This window comes from Dermochelys coriacea, chromosome 10, assembly GCF_009764565.3.
Source record: "Dermochelys coriacea isolate rDerCor1 chromosome 10, rDerCor1.pri.v4, whole genome shotgun sequence".
Lineage (NCBI taxonomy): Eukaryota > Metazoa > Chordata > Testudines > Dermochelyidae > Dermochelys > Dermochelys coriacea.
Genome location: NC_050077.1, coordinates 13556183 through 13579801, shown reverse-complemented (window position 1 = coordinate 13579801; position 23619 = coordinate 13556183). Strand labels below are relative to the sequence as shown.

The 23619-nt window shown below is 38.4% G+C and overlaps 1 protein-coding gene across 50 annotated transcripts in view; it reads left to right on the top strand.

The window, feature by feature from the left end:
• The window catches only part of SUN1 (Sad1 and UNC84 domain containing 1), a 60088-nt gene that overhangs the window by 28249 nt on the left and 8220 nt on the right, over window positions 1–23619 (top strand). For 8 of the 50 annotated variants that reach the window (XM_043494073.1, XM_043494077.1, XM_043494083.1 and 5 more), the window contains 15 exons: window positions 103–132; window positions 223–417; window positions 2458–2580; window positions 3691–3750; window positions 4261–4344; window positions 4706–4816; window positions 6368–6466; window positions 7203–7296; window positions 7611–7669; window positions 8925–9070; window positions 9212–9448; window positions 11151–11237; window positions 13428–13489; window positions 16408–16546; window positions 18750–19004. In XM_043494073.1, the coding sequence (XP_043350008.1) occupies window positions 103–132; window positions 223–417; window positions 2458–2580; window positions 3691–3750; window positions 4261–4344; window positions 4706–4816; window positions 6368–6466; window positions 7203–7296; window positions 7611–7669; window positions 8925–9070; window positions 9212–9448; window positions 11151–11237; window positions 13428–13489; window positions 16408–16546; window positions 18750–19004 (1781 nt within the window). The remainder of the gene's footprint in view (window positions 1–102; window positions 133–222; window positions 418–2457; window positions 2581–3690; window positions 3751–4260; window positions 4345–4705; window positions 4817–6367; window positions 6467–7202; window positions 7297–7610; window positions 7670–8924; window positions 9071–9211; window positions 9449–11150; window positions 11238–13427; window positions 13490–16407; window positions 16547–18749; window positions 19005–23619) is intronic. The other 42 variants (XM_043494099.1, XM_043494088.1, XM_038419241.2 and 39 more) reach the window with 25 other exon arrangements.

Genomic DNA, 23619 nt, shown 5'->3' with positions numbered 1-23619 from the left:
TTTTTTGTTTTAAGTACAGTTTAGCTATTGTAGTTGTTTTGCAATCTTGAGACTTCTATGTAATTGTACTCAGTAGGAAAATCTTCTTCTTCTGTTTTTTAGGGCTTGATGATGATGAATGCGATCTTAAAGGTAACTGCAGTCCTCCAACTCTTCTGTCTCCCCCCCCCCCCATTAATAGTTTGCAATAAATGGATTAATTGTTCTTTTTTGATGCATCAGGTGGGGAGACAACAGTGATTCAGGGAAATGGTGATATAGCAACAGCTGAAACACAGACTACCATGATCAATGGCTATACTTGCAGTGACTGCAGTATGCTTTCTGAACGGAAAGAGGTCCTCACAGCGTACTCTGCTTCTCACATGCCATCTTCAAGAATTTACTCTAGGGATAGAAGCCAAAAATACAAGTCTAGTAAGTGATTTTCTTCCCTTTTTTTGTGGTATTGTAAATGTCTTGTTTCTTTGATGCATAAAGCTACATGTAATTGGAGGGTATAAAGATGATTTCTCCACTCCCCCCACTGAATTTATCAAGACTAATTGAATTCTAAATACCAATTAGCATACATCCTATGATGAATTTTTGTTTGTATCAAGCTACGCTTTATGGAGTTGACATCTGCTGTGCACCAAAAGTTGACAATATGAATTTTCCATACAGTTACAGGAATATAAATGTGCGACATCAAAATAAAATGATACAGAATCTGGCAGAAAATAGTTCATACTTTCAAATTGATCAGGCTCATAATATGGTGTTGTAGACAGTATTAGTTCTTAGCAGTAGATGCTTTTCCTTTACACCTCATTATAACAATGAGGGTCAGGTTATCATTTTGTTACTCAAATTCCTCTTTAAAACTCCTTTTTTTCCATTATAACTCACCAGTAATAGGAGCTCAAAAGTAATAAATAAAAACAACCAAACATAATCAGCAAATTGTTGTTTGTAAATATCATCTGCTCTATAGAAAGATCTGTTTAAAAAAAATCCCTTCTGTTTCCTTCTACAGACTCTAATTTTTATTGTGTTCTACAAATTAGGCCCTCTTCTCAGACCTTAGATCTAACAGGGCTCTAATTGTTTCTGAGGGAGGACCCGGAATGGAAAGGCTGTGGTTTCAGCAGTTTTCCTTCTGTGTACAATTTTTGGAGCTTTTTCTTAAGTATGGCTGTTTGGCTGCCTATATGGAGTTCTGCTTTTCCAGGCTAATCTACTCCCTTTGGATATTGCTCTTCTTAAGTGCCTTAAGTTTGATATCCTTCACCATCTCAACGCCTCATCTGTATTCTTTGGTTGTTGGTAGTTTTCTTGAAGATCAGTTTAGGAGGAAGGCATGCTCTTTTGTTGCCCTCATTTTCAGAATTGTGGGTTGTTTCAGTTGCTATCCCTTCTAGGCCAAGGTGGGACCCTCATTGTAGCATGTCCTGAATAGTAAGAAGTCAGTTTCTCGACACTCTTAGGGAAACTCAGGAGGATGCAAGGGAAATTATTTAGATTGTAAGCTCTGTGGGATAAGGACTGCATCTTGCTATATGTTCGTACAATAGGACCCCAATCTTACATAGGTTTAATAAACTTTCAGTATTTAAATGGGACATTGGCGTCTAGAAATCTTTCTTTTTTAATACCATCTCTCTTCTACACAAAACTCTCACAGGGGGAATCTCACAAGATTCTCATCTGTGAGAATACTTCAGCAGTTGAAACCAAGATAGCCAAATGCTGGTCGGCTACAAAATACCAAAGCTTTTAAGAAAGCAGGAGTACAGGGATGATTGTGCTAATTATTATTCTTTTGCATGTGCTCTAAAGAGAAGGAGACAATAGCAGAGGAAAAAGTCCTACTAGTAACTGTCTTGAGTATTAGAAAAGCTTTGTATTTGGCTTCCTTCTACTTGGAAGTATGAAGGGGGGGGGAGGAGAAAACACTCTCTTCCTCCCTGCCACCTCTTTCAACAAGAATTCAACTTAAGCCCTTTTTTGTTCCAGGTTGGGATTTTGAGATTCTAACTGTTCATGGGTTCAGCATGGAGAAATCCTGAGTTCTGAAGATAAGGAATTAATTACAATTTAAATGTTGGCAAAAGTGATTAGCTGTCTTCAAGTTTTCAATCCCATTTAACCCTGAAAGGCTTGTAACTTGAGCCTTTTGCCCTGGGAAAACAGTCACTCCAGACCATGTTTTAGGCATGCCAGCATTCCAGGAACTTTCACTGTTGTTGCTTTAGGTATACTTAGCCATAGATAAATGGTGAACTTCAGAAGTAAGGCCTGTCAAGCCAGCACAACTCACAATTGCTACATTTCCACAAATTTTGTATCCCTGGATAAGTAACTAAAATTTTAGCTATTTCTAGCTTGGTATCAACAGGTGGAAATGCAAGTAGTTAATAAATGGAGAATGAAATTGTGTAGGGAAATAATTTTATATTCACACTTTTTTAATAGGAAACACCCCTTTCTACATGAATAAGATTCTACGATTGATCAAATATACTGCAACATCTTTTGCATCACTGTTAGTGCAACTATTTCAAATGGTTTTGCTGAACCTGGGTTATGAATTTAAAGGTACCTTTTTTAGTGGTCTTCCCTTCCTCTGTCTCCTCCAAAGCCACTACCTCAATAAAAAGCCCTGTGCTTTTTTTCTTGTGTGGCTTTTCATCCATTTCACCTGCTGCACCATGGTGTCTTCCATAGTAATTTGGCTGGTTTCTCTTATGCTCACTTGCTGTCCTTGCACCTTTTTTTTTTTTCCCCCCTTGGGAAGTATCCATATATAGGTATATGGTAACTGGGGTTTTGTTTTTGTTTTTTTTTTCTGTTTTGGTCTTTTTTTTTTCTTCCCAGGAAATTGCATGGGCAAGGGGAGGTCGAGGGGTTGACACTGCCACACCGTAATTTTTTGAGTGTTTTCAAAATGCAGTTTTCTTGCTTCCTCTAGACTTGAGCTTCATGTTCCTAAATCTCAGTTTGTTTTAGTTCTGCAAGGTTAAGTCTCCTCATTAACACTTTCTCTGCAGGCTGTTCTGTTTGTAATGTGGTGCTTATTGCCTGTCCCTTGGGATCTGTCTACATAGCAACTAGACACTGGTATCAGGCCCATGCTAGCCAGCTCAGGCTCCCTGTGAAGAGGAGGGTCCAGGCTCCAGCCCAAGCCCAGAAGTCTACATGGCAATGAAATAGTCCCACAAACCCAAGTTGGCTGGCACGGGCCAGACATAGGTTTCGAGTTGCTGTGTAGTTATACCCTCAGAGTAAATCTTCTAACTATTATGTTAAAGTTGACAGAAAATAACTATATCCTTCATGCTCAGCTGAAAGTGATTCCTCATCTTCCTCCCACTCCTTCAGTAATGTTTTTTCTGCCTTTCTGATATCGGGAATGTCTGGTCTCTCCTGGATCCTCCACTAAACCAGGGAAGTGGTGTAGCACTTGGTCCGCAACTGAAAGGATGGGGGCGTTCAACAATGTCGTTTTTTTAGTAGAGTATTTGAACTCAGTAGGTGTAAAGCAGTTTTGAACACAGATTTAAAAATAACTGCTCCTCCTGTCGCATCCTCAAGTAATCCATGTTTCAGTTGCTACCTGGTGAGGCTTGAACTAATTCTCCATTGCCAATAGTGTGTTCCACAAAAAATTGTAGACTGCTAGATCTGAATTTGAGATTTTTTCATTAGAAATTCAGATTTTATCAAATCAAGTTTTCCTGGAAGGTGCTACAGACAAACGGAGAACTGGTAAGCTTGACTTCCCAGGTACCAAGCAAGTAGAACTCAAAATTAAGCATTGAGTTAAAAACTGCTTCCCCAAATAATTAATTAATTTTTTTTGGGGGGGGGGGGGAGAGTGTGTGGTATGTGAGTTAAATAGGTGTTTAACAGTTGCACTGTTTCGGATGCAGCCTTCAGTTGGGGGCAAGTACCCAATTGACTTCTAAGAAGACCACAGCAAAACCAGGAAAGAGTAGACTAGACTTAGTTAATATTTGTAAGGCAAAAAACAAGAAGGAAAAAGGTTTGACCCACAAGGTAGAGGGGCCTCCTTTAAGTATCATATAGTTGCAAAAAATGTACACATGCATGCCCTTTGCAAGTCACCTTACACACCGAATACCTTTTTAAGGTCTCCTGTAGGTGGCTTGGCTTTATAACTAAATAAATCAGGTCAGTTTACTTGTTAAGCTAGCTATCTGAAGTTTTGGACTCCAGAGAGTTAAATTCTATACTCTCTTTCTGCATGTATTGCAGCTCACTCGAATTACTGTGGAAGTATGAATGTAAAAGACTTTCTCAAAGAGGATGGCCATCTTGGTATAAATGGGGAATCCTTGTGTAAGTATGGTTGGGGGGGTGTTTTTGTTTTTGTTTTTTTTCTGTCTTTTAGCTTTGGGTTGGAGTCCTGGATGTCACAGTGACATCTAGATTATACGAAACAACTCTATAGAAGTTGTATACCTGAACAGTAGCTTTGTGTTTTTTAATTTAGACTCTAAGTATTAATACGCAAGTGTATTGCTGCAACATTTTCTATAGGAGCAAATATCTGTGGGATTTTGTCTTGTTAATCTTTCTTACCTACTTTAATTCTTGGTTTTGGAAAATGATACTGTGACATAACTGGAACATGTCTGTCTTGTTAGTAGTTTTATTGGTTAACTTGTCACCATTAATTGATTGTTACCATAACCAACAGGTGATGACTGTAAGGGGAAGAAACATCTTGAAACATACACAACAGTCCACATGCAATCCTCAAGGTCTAAAAGGGTAGCAAGGACCATTTGGCACACCTTTTCTTATGCAGGTTGACTTGCACTTTTTTTTCCGTTTGCTTTTATTTTACATCACAACCTCACAAATGTTAATCACTCCTACCGCTTTGTGTTTTTAGTTTAACTATAATTTTCAAAGTAGATTAGGCTGAATTAACTGTAAAAACGTTCTGGAAGAATAGTTACATGGTTACAATAGTTCTCTTCTACTCCATGTGTTACTTGCTACAATATTAGACTTACTGATTAGATTAGGAAGGAGCTTGGCAGATATAATAGTCTGTTTACATATGGCACAATTGCTATGAAAGGAAGTTATAGTAATTTATTACCATATGATGTGTATTTATTTTAAAGTATTAAATACAAAGCAAAAGTTTTTGTTTTGTTTTTTAAGTTTTACATAAGTGTATATTTCTGGAAGGATAGAAAACAGTATTTAAAGAGAAAAGAGACATTAAGATAACTCCTATACAGGATATTTTATTATTTTTGTACCCTGATTTTATTTTGTGGTACCCAGTTATTGCAGGACTCTCATGTAGTTAGTATACTATCTATCCTATGAAATGGATCTGCTATGCTCGAATAGGCACAGGTCTCAAGATGCTTTAGAGCTATTTGCTGTCAATCTATTTTCATGCAGCAAAGAAGAATAGTGTGAGACATTTCTTCAGTCACCTAACTGGTTTTATAAAATACTGAGCGGTAACGTTTGGTGCCCCTCAGAGACTGAGCAGCACATCCTCTGCTAATCTAAAGTTTAGATTCCCCTAACTTTATCTGTGGTGGTCTATTTCTATAGAACAACAACAACAAATCTACACAAATCTAGTGTCAAATTCAAAGGCCATTAATCTTTCCATTGACTTCGGTGGGCTCTGGGTCAGGCCTTTGAAAAACCAACTGACACAGTCATACCATAAAACATGCAGCTGGATTTAATTATAAAAATGAACAATAATTTACCTCATTACTTGTAATTTTACTTTCAATAAGGCATATTCTTTTCTTATTCTTATGCTTCTCAATATCTCCTCTTGTTAATGAGGATATTATGGTCAATATTTTTTAAATAACGATTTTGAAGAATTAATTCTTGACGTTTTAAATGTTCCAGAAACTTGCAGTGCACACTTGAAGACAAAACCAAGAAACTTTGAAAGGGTTGCCTGACTAAAGTATGCACTTGTGTTATACTAAAGAGCGGATGGTTGAAGAGTATTAATTAGGACATTTTTCTGACAGAATAGCGTACCACAAAACAGAGGCTCTTTATATTCTGAAAAGATGGTATTTTAATTACCCAGATGATAAAATCTGGATGTTGAACTGTCTATGTACTAGCATATTGTGCGCACTTATGTCCATATTTTATCTTATTAGCAGTAATACTCATTTTGTATATAATGTTTTTAAAAGTTTACAAACTACTGGAGGATATGCACTAAAATTATACTGTATGTAATTCTCATAACTTCAGAAGCTAAAGAATCTCTCTGCTCTACTGCTTTTATTGCAAACGATGGGTCAGGTTGTCTGTATATACATTACATATATATAGTTCATTTGTTATACACCAGGTTACTTTGTGCTACAAGTGTTGCAAACAGTGGGAGCAACAGGATGGTTTGTGTCTCAGAAGATGTTATCACTACTTTGGCTGGCCATCGTTTCTCCAGGTTACTATCTTGATCTCTGTTTTTGTGCTTTTGCATGTGTTCTGCCTCTGCTGGCAAACTAGGAGTCTACACTATGTGATTGCCTCGCTGATGCTGACTCCGCTGTGCTTGGATGGTACTTTACTGTTTGTAAAGGCTAAACTATTTAGTGACAAGATATATCTGTGTTCACAAATTCAATGGGAGATTAACAAGGCTGCTTCATATGACAGGCAACATGTCTAATGGTTAGAGCAGACAAGCGGGGAATGAGAAAAACTGGGCTCTGTTTGAGTCTCCCATTAACTCCCCATGGCTTTAGGAAACTTTCTTAATCTTTTAGTTCCACAGTATCCCTATAATCAAAATTAATATAATGCCTTTTTGAAGCTCATAGAAGCTTTTAGTTGAAGGGGGTTATCCAAGTGCAAAGCACGATTAAACATAGCTGAACGGGTGTTGTGTGTTAACCTCATGAAAGTTAGTTATTGCTTTACTAAACAAATTTCATCTTCTTGCATGGCGGTTTTTTTGTGTTGAGTAGTTGATACTGCGTTGCAATACATAGCTGTGATTATAAATTTAGATGAAAACAAGTTGCATGTGTTTCCTTTCACCTATATCTATCCACCCCAACAATCTGTTTGTTGCACAAAACATTTTCTGCCATATTTGCATGTGCTTCTGCTTGGTCTCCCTTAGTATATTCTGTAACAATTACATTTTTAGTTCATTAAATACATCCTTTCTCTCATAGGGAAGGCAGCTTCTGGGGTATTCTGGTGGCTTGGAACTGGATGGTATCAACTTGTTACTCTGATTTCTTTGTTCAATGTGTTTCTTCTTACAAGGTTTGTGAATTTATGTTTTAAACAGAATTTTCTTCCCTGAGTTACAGACTTGTTAGATTTGTGCTGTAACAGTTGTGATTAAAATGCGTGAAATTATCCGAGTTGAAGAATACAAGTGTAATGTCTGTGACAAAAGGAGAAAGCAAACTCTGTGTGTGTGTGTGTGTGTGTGTGTGTGTGTGTGTGTGTGTGTGTGTGTGTGTAAACATGGGAGGGAGCTATTGCTAATGCCTCAACCAATTATAGAGCACAATTAAAAATGATAGACCCATTCTATGTCTAATTAAAAGTTAAATTTATATCTCTGTTTCTAGATGCCTTCCAAAGATTTACAAGTTGTTACTGTTTCTCATCCCTCTGCTGTTTTTGCTAGGTATGTGAAGTGTGTGTTGTTAGTGCAAACTGGTCAATAGTTATTACAAATGTATCAAACTAGCATTTTTAGGTGAACTTGATGTTTATGAAAGAAGTCCAGTGAACAGCACAGGAGACTGAAGTTCTGTTTGCTGACAGCAGCAATTCAAGTATTCTCCAACACTGCCCTGCCGGTGTGCTTCCCTTCTGACATGGAAAGAATATCCCTTGATGTGAGAAGGCAGTTCAGTTTCTGTTCCCCTTCAATATGTAGACCATCTCTGAAGGGGACTACAGGACAACCAGTTCATGACCAGGAACTGGAATGAGCCCATTAAGACACTTCACACAGATTACCTGTTGATGATTTGTTAAATAAGTCTAATTGCATTATTATTGGCAGCGCTTATAGTCAACAGTTATAGTGGCCCAACATTTTCCATTTTCCAGTCTTTCTGGTGGTTGTAACTCTCTCTAACTTAAACATTTTGGGCAGAATATTCCATGCCAGATGTCTGCCCACAGATGAATTTTTTTTATTAAGTTTCACCTAAAATGGCTCAGTCGTATCTGAGAACGAGGCTAAGGAAAATTGCTCCTCACCAAAAAAATCTTGCAGCTCTTTTGTTGAGAAGCTCTAATGTCTCAATTCTTTGGAGCATGGACTTATATGTTGCCAGAGGGATTGCTTTAGTGGTGGGATAATACTGCCTAATCTCATGGATATTGTGAAGATAAGTGCTTTAATGTTACTACCATGGAAACACCATAGAAAAACTCATAAGGAAATTAGTAATTCTTTATTCAGTGCAGAATCTGGATGGTGTGCAACAAATAAGATATAGGGCCACACATAGAACAATGAGGATAAAAAAGAAATATTGGCATGTGCCATTCAGTGAGTGCAATGTATCTTGTGCACTAACTGAGCCATGGGAAGTTATGTGATCATGTGAGGATTGTATCATAATGCATACACGTAAGAAGTCTGAATTAAGGTTGCACAAGCAACCTTAACTCTGGCGTTTCCTAACCTTGAGTGCTTAGTTTGCAACCTTAACACCCTTAAACATAGTTAGTTTGTTTTTAAATCTAGTTTTGTTTAGACTTTGGTAGTGCCCACAATGTGAAGTGCACTTTCCAAACACGTAACATAGCTTCTGTCCTGAAGTAACTGCTTTAAAGTATTAATCCAAATGATCATAAAATCTGAGATTGCACCTCTTATTAAAAACAATTTTTGCTTTTGTTTTTCTTTGATCTTCTTGCCTAAGGAATATGGTACTGGGGCTTTGAAGGCTTCCTTTCATTACTGCCTGCATTCAATTGGACAAACATACGTCAAACACAAAGAATAGATGAGCCTCTGCAAATTCTTAAACCACATCCTGATTCTTCTCACTATGTTCAGTCTCCAGAGGTAAAATACGTAGTATATTTCTTAAAAGGCATCTTCTTAACTCTTGGCTACTGGAATTTTCCAATAACTAAACTGTAATTCAAGAATAATGGAGTAAATGGGCTTGCTTAATTCTTTTATATATAAATCTTCACATTTTAGGGTCCCATACAGTTATTTGATTCTAGTCGTATGAGTGAACTGGAAAAGCAAATTGCCTTCATGTCTGACAGATGTCATCACAATGATGAAGAATATGGCAAAGTGATTCTACAGCTTGAGAAGCTTCAGGATCAGGTTGCCCAGATGAATGACAAAAGTGAGATGTTGATACTAATAAAAAATGTAATGGGCCAACATCTTAAGGAAATGCAATCTGAGGAAATGGCACGTTCAACGGTAAAGATAAAATGAGTGTTTTTTGATGGTTTCTTAACATTGATTAGCCTAACCCTAGTGCATATTTACCATCCAAATTATATGTAAGATTTTTTTACGTTGTATTTAAGAGCCTATGTTAAAATTAATAGAGGTAGTTGAAGCTGAGAATGAGAATTTGAGTGTAGCTGGAATGTGAAATTACTTAACTGCTTATTTCCTTTCTTTGTTTTTTAAGGCCTACATCAGTGCAATAGTCTAGCAACTTTTAATTAAAAGTTAACATATTTCTTGTGTTGGGTTATAAACCAGAATATTTGCATTTTCAGCCCTCCCCTTCTCCAGTCTAATATACCCCCCTTGCAATCAGTGCACTTATTTGAGTTGATGCTTGAATAAATCATTCCTAAAACAGGGAGTATTCGCCTACCAATCCTTGAAGAGTTTGAAACTAACTTTCAGTTTTTCTTTTTTAATCAACAAAAAAGGCTGTGGATGGTAGCCCAATATCATGACCTGCCATGTACTAGGTCTAAGGCTCTCAGCAACTCCTGAATCTTGCTCTTTAGGCCACAGGCACTAAAACAGACGCTGGATGTCTTTAGGATGTGAGGAAGGGGGAAGAGACAGAGCTCTGTTTAACTTGCACTGCCTAACTTTTGTAACAAAAATAGTAATCATAACATAAGTGTAAAATTATGGCATCGGAAATAAGAAAGAAGGCCACAATTGGATGATAGGGTTTGTCACTTATGAAAAGTCAAATGCTTAGAGTAGGCTGTATTTGTAAACACGTTTTGTACTTTTCATTCTGAATATAAATGTATATAAAGCTTTTGATGCTAGGAACACTATTTTATTATAGCGTACTACTAATAAACTTCTTTCCTTTACTCCGTCTTCCACTCTGACCCTCTGTTAACATCAGAAGGTGATGGATTGAATTTCCTATAATGTCTAAGTTATTTAGGAGCATTAATTTAGTTGACTTTCAGTGGAATTTGAGCTCCTAAATCAGTGGTTCTCAACACATTTACCATTGTGGACTGCATAGGCAGATCTCTGTGTTATGTGGGCCACATCTATACAATATATATTGCTTGTATGACTGTGAGGCTGTCACATGGGCTGCAGCTGTGCGCTGATTGGGCTGCAAGTGGCCCGTGGGTTGAGAATCACTGTGCTAAATCTTTAGAAAAATCTCATCTAATGTTTCATGTCACAGTTAACTTTCAGTACAAAAACAGAAATACTACAGGAAACAAGTTGGATAGGTTACTAAGTAAGAGCCTACGTAAGAGTTCAAATCTTAATCTGACAAACTGTGTTTTTCCACAAAACGTGCTTTTGCTAGCCCATATTCCCTTTAATTAATTGGCTGCCCAATTTGGTATTAGGCTCTAGCTTTGATGCTAGCATCTGTAACTCAAGATTTCTGCTGATATTGCCCCACCAACTGGCAAGCAGTAAGCATCATGTAGTTTTGTCAGCAGTACTGCAGGGCTATCTCCAAATGGCTAGTCTAACATCGCACAGCTTGGCATCAAAAATCAATTGGATTTAAATGACTTAAGCATTTTTCAAACATATTTAATCCTTGGTTTGTATGCACAAAGTATCTGGCATGATCACAACATAAAAGTAATGATTTTACTAAAGATATTAATAGCAATTTGACTATTTTGTTCTCAATAAGTAGAACATTTTTTTCCTGTTTTTTAAGACTGATCTTCTGGCTTTACACCAAGAACATGAATTGCGCATTTTGACACTGGAAGACTTTATTGGAAAACTTTCTGCAAAATCAGAGGTACTGAAAGGCTCTTGCCTTCCTACCTACATATAGTGAGTCCAAAACATAGCTCTTTACAAATTAAATGGAGTAAACTTCAGTCAACTATAGAAATGTTGCTTAGTAAACTTTTCCCAATATCTATCTTGTACCACTCTAGTTATCAAGTTTAAGTCTGCAGTGCCCAAACTTTCTTTAAAATTGCCGCCTCTTGTTTCTGGAGAAGCTGAAGACACAAGTTTCTGTCTGCAGGTGCAGGAAGCTGAAATTGTTTCATGTTTGCACATCTAAAGTGACTGTCAAAGTAAAAACACTTTTAAAAACCCCTCTTAAATAACTGAATTCAGATTTTTAAAACTGGTATTCATTTTAATGCAGCAGGTTCACAAGTAAAATTATTTGGTCCTACTGCCTTTCACTTGCTCTGGAAAATGAAACTTGAATGGTCAGCCCCACTCTAAGGGGTTGACTACACTTGCGAGTTAGAGAGCATTTAAAGCAGCCCTTTGGCGCCCTAGCTCACTACCCTTCCACACTGGCAAGGCACGTAGAGCGCTGACATGCTCTCAGCCCCCCCCCCCCCAAAAACCCACTCTCCCCCCCCCACATCACCCCTCCTCCCCCCATTTGAAAAGCACGTTGCAGCCACTTGCATGCTCCGATAGCTACCACAATGGACTGCTCTTTGTGGCCGTTGCAAGAGCTGCTAATGGGGCCATGCCAGTGTGCTTGTAGCTGTCAGTGTGGACAGATTGCAGTGCTTTCCCTACTGCACTCTACGAAGGCTGATTTAACTCAAAGCGCTCTACATCTCCAAGTGTAGCCATGCCCTAAGGAGCTTGTCTTCACTGGAACAGTAGGCTTGAGTACACTCCAGTGAGGGCAACCTCTCTTCAGAATGACCCTTGGGAGTTACACAGGGTGATTTGATTATCAGCACAGAATGACTGGATTAGCAGAGTGATTGGATTAGCTTCTGAGGAGTTATTTAAAATGTTACATTCCCATTGTGTTACTAGCTTGAGCATCAGCATCACTCAAGCTTTAACCACCCCCAACGGGCCAGCCAGCTTGCTTAAAGCACTATTTAACTCAGATTTTTTTGAATGTGGACAGGAGTTGAGTTAGGGGAAACACTTGAGTTATAACTTGAGCAAACTATGATGTGAAGACACAGCCTAATTCTTTCATTAGCATAATACATTTATTTAACTTCCACAAGGCTGAAGCGGAAAATGTCAAAGGTTCCGTGACTTAATCTTAGCCTTACTTATAAGTACAGGTCTCTTTGTATTGGCACAGACTGGACTAGTGCCAAAACCTGTTTGAGGTCCTGGTGCTCTGTTTTCTGTGCTATATGAACAAGAGTTCTGAAAGTTTCATACCTAGGATCAGTACTGGTGTCCCCAAATGTAGATCTCTATGTGAATGCTGCTTCATCCTGTACAGGGATGGGAGCAGATATCTCTGGAGATCTTTCACCTCATTTACACCCTTCCCCTTCCAAAGCCACACTTTGTGGTAACTGCCCTGTAACAAGGAGAGCTAGGAGAGCCCAACATCTTAGATTAGCTATGTGGGATCTTTGCAGAGTAGTACCTGATGATTTGTACTCTCATTCCCTCATACAAGGAAGAAAACATTTAGGCCCCTGCCAACTAGAGATCCAAACCTAGGAATGGAATACTTGTGCCTCCTTAGAGACTAACAAACTTATTTGAGCATAAGCTTTCGTGAGCTACAGCTCATCCGATGAAGTGAGCTGTAGCTCACGAAAGCTTATGCTCAAATAAATTTGTTAGTCTCTGAGGTGCCACAAGTACTCCTTTTCTTTTTGCGAATACAGACTAACATGGCTGCTACTCCGAAATCTAGGAATCTATCTCTGACCTCTTTCATGGCGGCTTGTGCCAATGAACTGGGCCACTGCATTTTTAATAGTCCTATTGATCTGTACTAGCTGTCTATATTTTTGGTGAGGGTTTTAAAAAAAAAAAAAAAAAAAGCTACAGATCACGCCATCAGATTCTGATCAATAAAGCAGGTAATTTGGCATAGAATGATTTATACAAATGCATGTACTGAAACATTAAACTAAATTATTTAGGAATGTAATCTTTTATGGGTGCTGAGCAAGCATGTCCTCTTCATGTGGCAATTTATCCTTATTTGCAATCTTGAAGTTAAAGAATGCATTTCTTAAAACAGATTTTTCATATCTATCAGGACATCCAGAAGGAACTTGAACTAACCCAAACAAGAACAGTGAGGTATGCCTACTGTCTATGTCTAATATGTTGCATTTTGAATCCTGATACTAATTGATGGTAGTAGGAATCGTTCACTGAACTACAATGGTAACTCTCCTTTTCTAATGCCTGTTGTGTGTCAGTTGAGTGGTTTTTAAAGTTTTGTTGAAGTGTTTGTCAGCATGAGTGTTACCTTTTTATAATAGGTTTTGGTGGAGATTCTAGACATCCGTGCAAGAAGACCAGCTCTGAACTCTGAACAGTCCCATATCCTATCCCCAATATCTGACCATTATTTAAGCACCTTATTTCTCTAGAAGAGCATGAGGCATAAATTCACTACCACTCTAAGAGGGTGAGTGGGGCTGGCCAGAAAAAAATAATTGTATTTAGCAGAAAAAAATCTGAGGTTTTGACGTTTGGTTTCATTCTGCACTGGGACGAAGCCAGGGCCTTTGGAAAAAAAATAAGACCCTAACCAACCTCTCCAAAATCTCTTCTGTTGGAGCTTTTCCACTCTGTATGAATAATATTGAGGCAAAGAGAGACTGACTGTAAAGCAGTGGTTTGGACACTTAACTTGTGATGTGGGAAACCCGTATACAAGTCCATGTTCTGAATCAGGAAGAATAGGAACTTGAAGCTGAGGAGCCAACATCCTAGATGAGTGTCAAAACCACTAGGGTACTGACTAATGTGGTGTGGGTGTCTCTTGTTTTTTGGCTAGAATTTCCATCCTACATCTGAGAAGTTTTTCCTGACAAAAATTTTGTGAAAATTAACACATTTCCACAAAAAGCTTCGGTTTTGAGTAACTGGCATTTTCCGACAAACATCTTGACAAAAAAATTCCTGACAGCTCCCAAGAGTGAAGATTTTTGGAATTTCCTCAGAGGCCACTTGCTAAGTGTTTAAGCAGTATGCTTAAAGAAAATGTGCTGAGACCAGTTCTGATTCCAGGGGACTCAAACAAATTCAATCTGTATACCATCTTAATTTCACCTACATTCAGTTTGTCAATCATCTTAATTTCTATTTTTGAATCACATGCTACTAGGACAGAGCAGCATTTTTCTCAAAGACTCAATTAGTTTGAGAAGCAGTGTAGCCTGATTTAGGGTGTCCTAATGATATGAATTTATCAAGTTAATTTTTATTTTATTTAATTGAATTAAGTTAATTAATATTAATAATAATGATTAATATTAATACTATGGGTTTTAGACTCACCAGTTTGTTTGATCAGAAGATAAAAGTTCTTGTCCCAAATCAGGCTCCACAGAATTTATAAAGGACCCTCGGGGGTATGACAGGAAGCTCGCACTGAGACAGATATATTCGTAAAGACTTTTTATTAAAATCAGTGAAATAGTAATTCAGTGGTAAAATAATCAGAGTTACAAAGTTACAGTTGCATTACTGCTATTCAAAAGATACATATGATAATCTAGTATTATATGCAACAAAGCTTTTTAATATACTCACACCCTTCCTCAATAACCTGGTGGTAAGAGACACAGGACCAGCCTTGCGGTTCAGGTTTTTCAATTCTTCAGTGTGAGATGCAGTGCTTAGAAGAAACTAATAATAAAAGCTATCAAAACTAACTTAGGGTTTACTTGACTAACTTAAAACTTAAAATCAAAACCTAATAAATAAACAAATTAAGAATAAAACTTAGGGAGACCAAGCTTAGCCTAGTTCCCTTGAAACTTAAAATTTAAGAAGAACAAGTATAGCCTACTAATAATAGTAGTCATAGTATACAGAATAGAGTGAGTGTAAGTAAGACAGAGTAAGTGAGAATACTCTAGCGACGTGGATCACCTCTTTCATAGGTCACAAGTGCTGGAAATCCTTCCTCCTATGCCCAAATTTCATTCCTTGCCCACAAAATATTAGGGTACGCTTACTCCATAGGCTAGTATATTTGTGCGTATTGATGACCCATATATATGCATATACATTTTCTTGTGGTATACCAATTAATTCTGTGGGTACAACACTGAAAACCCCCCTATACCATTCTTCCATTGTCTTTTGGTCTAGATAAAAGGTCCTAGACATATGCGTGGAGACTTATCTATTTAGGTAACAAGATATAGGTCAACTTTGCTTTCTGGGTAAAAGGTTTTAATATAGATATGCTAAATTTGCCTAAGCTTAACATACAGGATGTGGCCTGTAGGTCTGTGGCATTACAGCCAAACTTACTTTAATATAAATCCATAAACCTATTACAATAAACCAAATACTTAAGCTATAAGAAAAGATATGTGTATATATATAGAGAGAGAGAGAGAGAGATGCAAATAAGCAAGCAGGTTAGTCCTATAGGCTACAGAAATGGTGTGCTAGAACTGACTGTACATCATTTTAAATAAGAATTCAACTAATAGCTTTAAAATGATATAGTTGATTTATTTTCTCTTATCATACAATTCCCATTGATTTTGTATTGTTTTGAAATACTACTTTGAGGCCTGATTTAACCATACTATAATTGAGACCGAGTTTTAAACTAGTTAATGGAGATGAAATACTGTATCCTCCACTAAAATAATATGGCAAATTCATGTAAAAAGACATCAACTCTGGTTCTATAGAAACCTTACAGAATCTCACAAACCTACTTATGTCCTAATATTGCATTACCAACTAAGTAAAATCCCATAGAGATATTCTAGTTTGGATCAACGCTTCAGAATATATTGATTTAAAACAGATATTTAGTATGACTATCTTTTAAATAAATAGTTATTAATTTGAAGGTCATGCATTAATAGGGTCACAAAGTCTATTTTTGGTTTTACCGTGAAGTTGTTCACTCTATGTATTAGACAAATGTCTTATTCTATCAAATATTTGATTTAATTTTAAGTTGTGTGATTTGTTCTGACCTCTTGCTCTTAAATTATGACTTTTTTTGGGTTTACCAGTGGAAGTGATGAGCAAAACCAGCACCTCTTATCCAAGGTTAAACAACTAGAACTAGAGTTGGCTCACATGAAATCAGAACTGTTAACTCCACAAGACTTGAAGACCAGCTGTGAAAAAGTAGATACAATTCATGAAAAGGTAAGTTCTACAGTTGCATCACTATAAAACTCTTGCAATTTTCAGTGGAGTCTCCACAGAAAATACACTCTACTCATATTTGTTTGATTACACTGAATAAAACACTTCCAAAAGACAACGGTATGCTAATTTAAACAGTAATACTGATTTTTGAGGTAGCAGGTTCTAATCTTACTAGACACTTACACATAACAAGGGATAAACCTAAATCTTAAATGGAATTAAAAGCACAGAGAGTAAATATATTACATTGGTTTTGTGTATATACTTAGTATATGCTCTAATGTAGTAATTGGTATATGTTTTTCTGTGTCCAGCTAATTTGTACAAATACAGAAATGCAATAAAATATGGTTGTAAAGCAATAGTTCAACTGAATTGGTTTAAGTAATGTACAAATATAGCACCTCTCTTTCTTCATTTGCAGCATTAAATCTGTAATTGTAAATTGGAACAACATGAGAGAATTGACATAAGGGGGTAATGTGGATTTGTGATGTCTATTCCATAGTTATTAAAAGGCCATTAAATACTTACTCATTTGGTCGCTTTCAAGCACATGACCTCCTTCATCAGAATCTAGGCTTCTATTCCATTGACAGTGGAGTTCATCTCAAAATAATTGATATAACATTGGAAGTGCTAAAAACTTATCTGGCTACTTATGAGATATAAAATTGAAGAATATGTGATTAATGCAGCTGTGAACCCACACATGTGAAATATTAATCAATCTTCATATGTATTCTTGTTGAAGTCAAGCCCTGTATTTCAGAAAAAACATTTCAGCCTGGCTGTATGCACTTAGCACTTCCTTTTTTCGTTGGCCTTTATGGTGCCTCCTTTAAGGAATCTTAGCGGCCAGCATAAAAGATAATAAAGTGTATCCGAGCCCTGAAGATGTAAACTGCACATAGTTTGCTAGCAATTTGTAAGACATTTATTTCACTGCCAGATCAAGTGACCAGTTTGGATCTCCTTAGCTTTTTGAGTTGTTGAGCAATCTGGATTTCATATAGATGTGTAGAGTTTTTTCTCTCAAGATGATCAAACAGCTTTAGCAACAAAATACAACCTACAGTACATAACTTGTCTCTTGGTTTAATGCACAATTCTTGAAATAGTTTCTTGCGGTAATTTAGCCTGACTTTCTCTACTTATGATTTTAAAAGGGAAGGTGGGAATTCTTTATTCGCAGACTTCCATATTTAGTTTGTCTAATTCAGTGTTATGTTTTTGTTTGTTCTCGATATTTTTACTTTAGACCATTTACTAAACTATTAATCTGTTTCTTCAGATTAAGGACCTTTTTACATTTGTATCTTACACTATTAATTCCAGAGGGGTGGGAGGAGGAGGAGTGGTGGTGGTGGTGGTGGTGGTGGTGGTGGTTTCAGTCGGAGTACAGGAAGATGATAATATTTGTGGAGCAGAGAGGGCTGATTAGGTAGCTGTATTTTCTCATATGTTTGATCTAATTTATGGTTCTGCATGTAGAAAAAGGGTCTAGTATATTCTTTTTGTTTTGTCATTTCAGGTAATTTTGATTATTTATTTTGATAGGTCATTCTGTGTGTATCTTAATTTGTCTGCCAACTTCTTTTATGAAAAGGAATGTCTTTCACATATTCTCTGGCTATGAATTTACCCAGCCTCTGAATAGCGTCTTGAGTATAGCTGAGTAGCTCCGTCTACTTATTGGGATTAAAATAAAGTGACAAACGTAGTGATGTTGTGAAGTATTTTTATGTCAACTTAATCTTAACTGAGACCACCATGTCATATGTGCTTGCAGTACTGAATAATGGTGAGGCGCGCACACAAGAAACTGACATTGATATAACCAGATAAGTTTAACATAACCAGTAACTTTGGCAGTAGTTTGGCAAGGCAGGGTGTGTGTTAAACTCTTTTAGGTTCTTCTCTCCCCATCCCACCAGCTGTTCCAAGAGTACATCTCCTGTGTTACAAGATTCCTCTCCCATCCACTACCCGAAGGCATGCTATGCCAATGAAGGAGTTTTTACTGAAGTGCTTTACAAAGATGGAGATATATGAAAGCTACATTTATTTGCAGCTCTGAAAAACTTGAGGATTTTAAGCATACCAGTTACACAACTGTTCATTTTATTACTTCAAATGATTTGAGGATTAAATTATTTTGAAAGAGTAGTAACTGTTACTTATTGATGGATTTTACTAGGTAGATGCCCAGGTCAAAGAATCTGTCAAACTTATGTTTTTTGGTGACCGACAAGAAGACTTTTCTGAATCACTACTCCAATGGCTAACATCCAAATTTGTGAGCAAGAGCGATCTGCAGGTTTTGTTACAAGATATAGAGCTGCAAATCCTCAAGAATATTACTCTCCACATGTCTATTACAAACCAAAAGCCAACCTCTGAAGTAGTAACAAGTGCAGTAAATAATGCAGTGACTTCTGGCATCACAGAAGCGGTAAGCATTCTAAAATGTTGAAAAGTTTGGTTCATAAGTTGATAGCTATTGTTACCTAGGGTAAAAGTTGTTTTTAAAGGATTTTATTATAGTACATAATTTGTCATGTCTAAATATAACAAGTTAATGAAATAGGTTTCAAATAGGAAGTTTGAAGGAGATAGTTTAGAAGTTTAATGGCAGTTAAGAAAAATCTAAAATGCATTGAAATTGTGCTTTATATAATATCTAAAGAGCTGTCAAAGATTTCACTTTGGTTTTCCACTGTTTCAGTAGCAGTTTAAATAAGATCTTGTAGCTTTTGATTGTGGACAGCACTGTTTGGGTGCACGTGTTGCCCAAAAATAACGTCCTTTATATATTTTTTTGTGGTGATACAACTTTGGCCTGATCTACACTACGAAGTTAGGTCGATGTAAGTCACTTTGCATCAGCCAATTTGCACATGCATCTATGCTCAAATTTGTCTCCAGCTGACGTAAATGCCCTGTTAAAACAACGCCATAAATCCATCTCCATGAATAGCATTGAGCCACGGTTGACTTACTGAGTTGATGCAGTGTAAGTCTAGACACTGTGACATATGTCAATCTAACAGTACTCCAATAGCTTTCTCACAATGCCTGATAGTGACTGTCCTGGACCCACTGTGAACTCCACTGTCCAGGGGTTACAGAGACTGGAATCTACCTTCCCACTTGCAAAAACCCACTTTATTTTTGAAATGCCTTTTCCTGATTGCCCAGCTTGGCAAGCACATCTAGCAGTTCTCCCTTTTGTGTAACTGCCCTATCAACCATGTCCGATCCGTGCATTAGACATGTTTCTGTCTGGAGTAGACGAGGTATTAGATCTCCTGGGCCTGTGGGAAGAAGAGGAGGGTTTTTCAAACGCAGCTATGGACCAGCTACAGAAACATGGACATCTGTGAAATAATTGCATGGGGGATGCAGGCAATGGCGTATGACAGGGATCAGCAGCAGTGCCACATGAAAGTGAAAGAACTGTAGCAGGCATACCACAAGGCCAGGAAGGCCAACATTTGATCTGGTGCTGAGCCACAGATCTCCTGCTTTTACAACAAGCTGCATGTCAGGGTTGGCAGAGTTCCTACCAGCATCCTGCAGACTACTGTAAATACCTCAAAGGAGCCTGAGACAGAGACCCAGTCTGTGAACAATGAGGAGGAGTCGGGAGACATGGCAGGGCTGAGGGTCCAGCTATGCCATGAGCCAGGACCTGTTCAAGACTCCACGTCGGTCTGGCCAGTCCCATCAGCAAAGAACTGATGAACCTGATGAAGGGAAAGAAACCTTGGGTAAGTGTGTGCATTTTCCCTTACAGTGTTTAAACATAAAGATGGAGACCAGCCCATCCCCAAGTAAACAAGGCATAGGCATCTGTTATTTTTATTGTTTGTTTGACTATGAGAAGAGATAGCAGTACAACAAACAGGTAGAGTTGGTATCTGCATTTCACTCCCCTGTTTGGTTAGGTGTGGGTGGGAGGAGAGAGGGAGCAGTTTATGTACATAGAGGTGTTCCTTGCATCCTCCTGAGAAATCTGACACTTTCATGAATATACTCTGCAGTTATCCCCCAAAGGTTTCTAGGGATGGCTGACTTTGTTATTCCTCCATCACAGGACACTTACCCACACACCTCCGTAAGGAGTTCTGCTGGCACAGTTGCAGTAAACAGGCTAGCAGCATATGGACCCGGTTGGCTTTGGGATGCCAGCAGCAGCTGTGCTCTCTCTCTGCCTTTGTTACTCTCAGAAGTGAGATAATATAAAATCGCCACTTCCTGTTGAGAAGAGTGCCAATATTTAGCACCATTGTCCTATACTCATATCCATGGAGAAAGGGATTGAAGTTTTGTTTCATGCAACCAAAAATCTTAGTGCCTGCCTCCCCACGCTCCTCCTTTGCCCCTGCTGAGCCATGCACACCGTGGCTGAGACTGGAGAGCAGTGCTGTGCAGAGATACTCCAAAGCTGAAGTGTCAATAAGCATGTCATTAAAAAAAATTATGGGAATAAGGGCAGGGGATTTTGAAACTTGTATCTTTCCCTTTCTGTTGCAACTGTAAATCCAATGATACATATCTCTGTTTCATCTGTAGCTGCTCCATTTTGGCCCCCTCCACACCATTGGAACCCTGAGGAGAAGAAAGAAGAGGGCTAGTGAGATCCTGCAAGCCAGTGATGCATCAGACTGCAAACAAAGGTCTGTATGGCCAGTGTGGCAGACGGCATGGAGAGGGACAGAGAGGACAGGAGAAAATGGAGAAAGACCCAGGAATCCCAGCAGGAAAAGGAGAGAGCTTCTTAGGCAACAAACATAAAAGCTGCAGACTCTGGTTGACCTACAAGTCCAGTAATCATCAACTCGCCACCCTTTGCAGTCCCTGGAGAACTCCATGGTGGCAGCTTCCCATATACCCCAACATTCCACTTGGCATCCTGAGCCCCATCCCTACGGCTACCACTCCATGCTGGTGGATAGTAAGGAAAACTACAGCTTTACATACACTGTCCTAGGAAAGCCACAGTTGCTTTGTGTAGCCAGAATAGACTGCACTTGTGCACTGAAATGGACAGAAATGTTTGCTGCTTTCTGATTTTAAAATTCTCTTCCATTAATATATGTAAGAAGCTTGTATTGTCCTTTTTTATATGCACATTGGTTATTTTGCACTGTTTTTGTCACTCAATACATTTCTATTTAAAAATATATATAATATTTTTAAAAATAAATTTAGTTCACCTCTCCTACTGCAAAATGCATAGTGGTACTCAAGCACCCAGTACTTTTAAGTTTATGGCACCCCACAGAACTCATAGGTTCAACAAAACACCAGGTTCAACAAAACACTAGTCATATGTATAAATGTACAGCAAGCTGCATGTAATTCATAGGTTCACTAAAAGACAGTGTAATATGTATAAATGTACTACTAGCACTACACAATTCCTAACTGGCCCTACTGGTTTGGGGGCTCAGCACAGTCCAACATGGTGCATTAATGTAGGTGACTATTAAAGTGCTCTTTCAAAGTCTTCTACAACTGCATAGTTCCACATTAAGCCCTTATGTCTTGCTGTTCACGCTTGGCAGACAGCCATTCCACCTCCACCCTGGCAGCTTTTTCCCTTTGCCTCAGAGATATTATACGAGGCATAGCAAGCAGCTATAACCATTGGGATACTCCCCCCCCCCCCGAAATTCAGTATTGGAAATAAACACACCAGTGTCCCTTCAATCTATCGAAAGCACTTTCAACTGTCCTCCTTTAAACACTGAGCTGGTGGTTAAATCTTTCCTGTGTACTGTCAAGGTGGCTTTTAGTGAACCATGGGAACAAGGGGTAGGCAGGGTCCTCCAGTATCGTTATAGGGATTTCAGTATTGCCAATGATGATTTGCTAGTTGGGAAAGAATATCTGTTTTCAGCTTTTTGAACAGTCCTATGTTCTTAAAGATGTGAGTGTCATACATCTTCTCTGACCAGCGCCCATTTATATCAGTGGAGCATCCCTGGTGATCCATCAACACATGCATAGTCATAGAAAAGTAAGCCTTTTCTGTGGATGTACTCTGTGGCAAGGTGGGCTGGTCCCAAAATAGGGATATGCATGCCAAGTATTGCCCCACTGCAGTTTGGGAATCCCACTGCTGCAAATCCATCCACTGAATCCTGTATGTTACTGAGAGTCAGTCCTGCATAGCAGGATACTATTAATGGCCCCCAGTGTGGATTTTCTAACTCCAAAATGATTTTCCACTGACAAGTACTAATCCAGCATTGCAAGCTTCCAAGTGTAATTGCCATTCGCTTCTTAACTGTCATCACAGCTCTTATTCTGGTGTCCCTGCGCTGGAGGGCTGGGGCAGACATTTGAAAATTCTGCAGCTACTGCATCTCGTCCTATACCTGCATTGCGATGCATCTCACCAGTCAGTGCTCATTTCTCAGGCCCAGAAGGGCCACTCCACTTTCTGCAGCTACTTGGTGAACACCACCAGCAACCTTGAATTGTTTTTCACTCTGTCCCTTAACAGTCTGTCCTTGAAGAAATCGTCATGTCCCCAAGTACTGCAGTTCTTTCTCCGGGTCTGCAGATACCAGGAGTTCTTGCATCCTGTATTTACAACATTCATAAGGACAGTGCAGAGCTGCATGGGCTCCATGTTTTTGTCAGAGATGACCAATGCAGAAAAGGGTTGTGGGGGTTTGTTGGATTCTTTTAAAAAAAAAAAAAAAAAAAAAGGCATGAAGATTACGGGATATGGATAGCATTATGGGATGGAGAAAGTTGTATGCAGGAACTTGACCTCTCACTCCCAGAGGTCCCTGCATGATTCATTTCTATTTCACAACACATAGCTAAAATCTTTTTGGGAAATTTTTGCAATGAGGTAGTGTGTGGGGCACACTGGGATGCCTTCCTGTGGTGCACTGCACTCTACTTTGACACAAGCACTCCTGAGTACATGCAGTGCAGACACAAGCAGCCAAATATACACAAGCAGTGTACTAACATGGGCAGCTGTATGCTGATGTAATTTGCATCAACCAGAATTTGTAGTGTAGATGTGGCCTTATGCTTCAGTC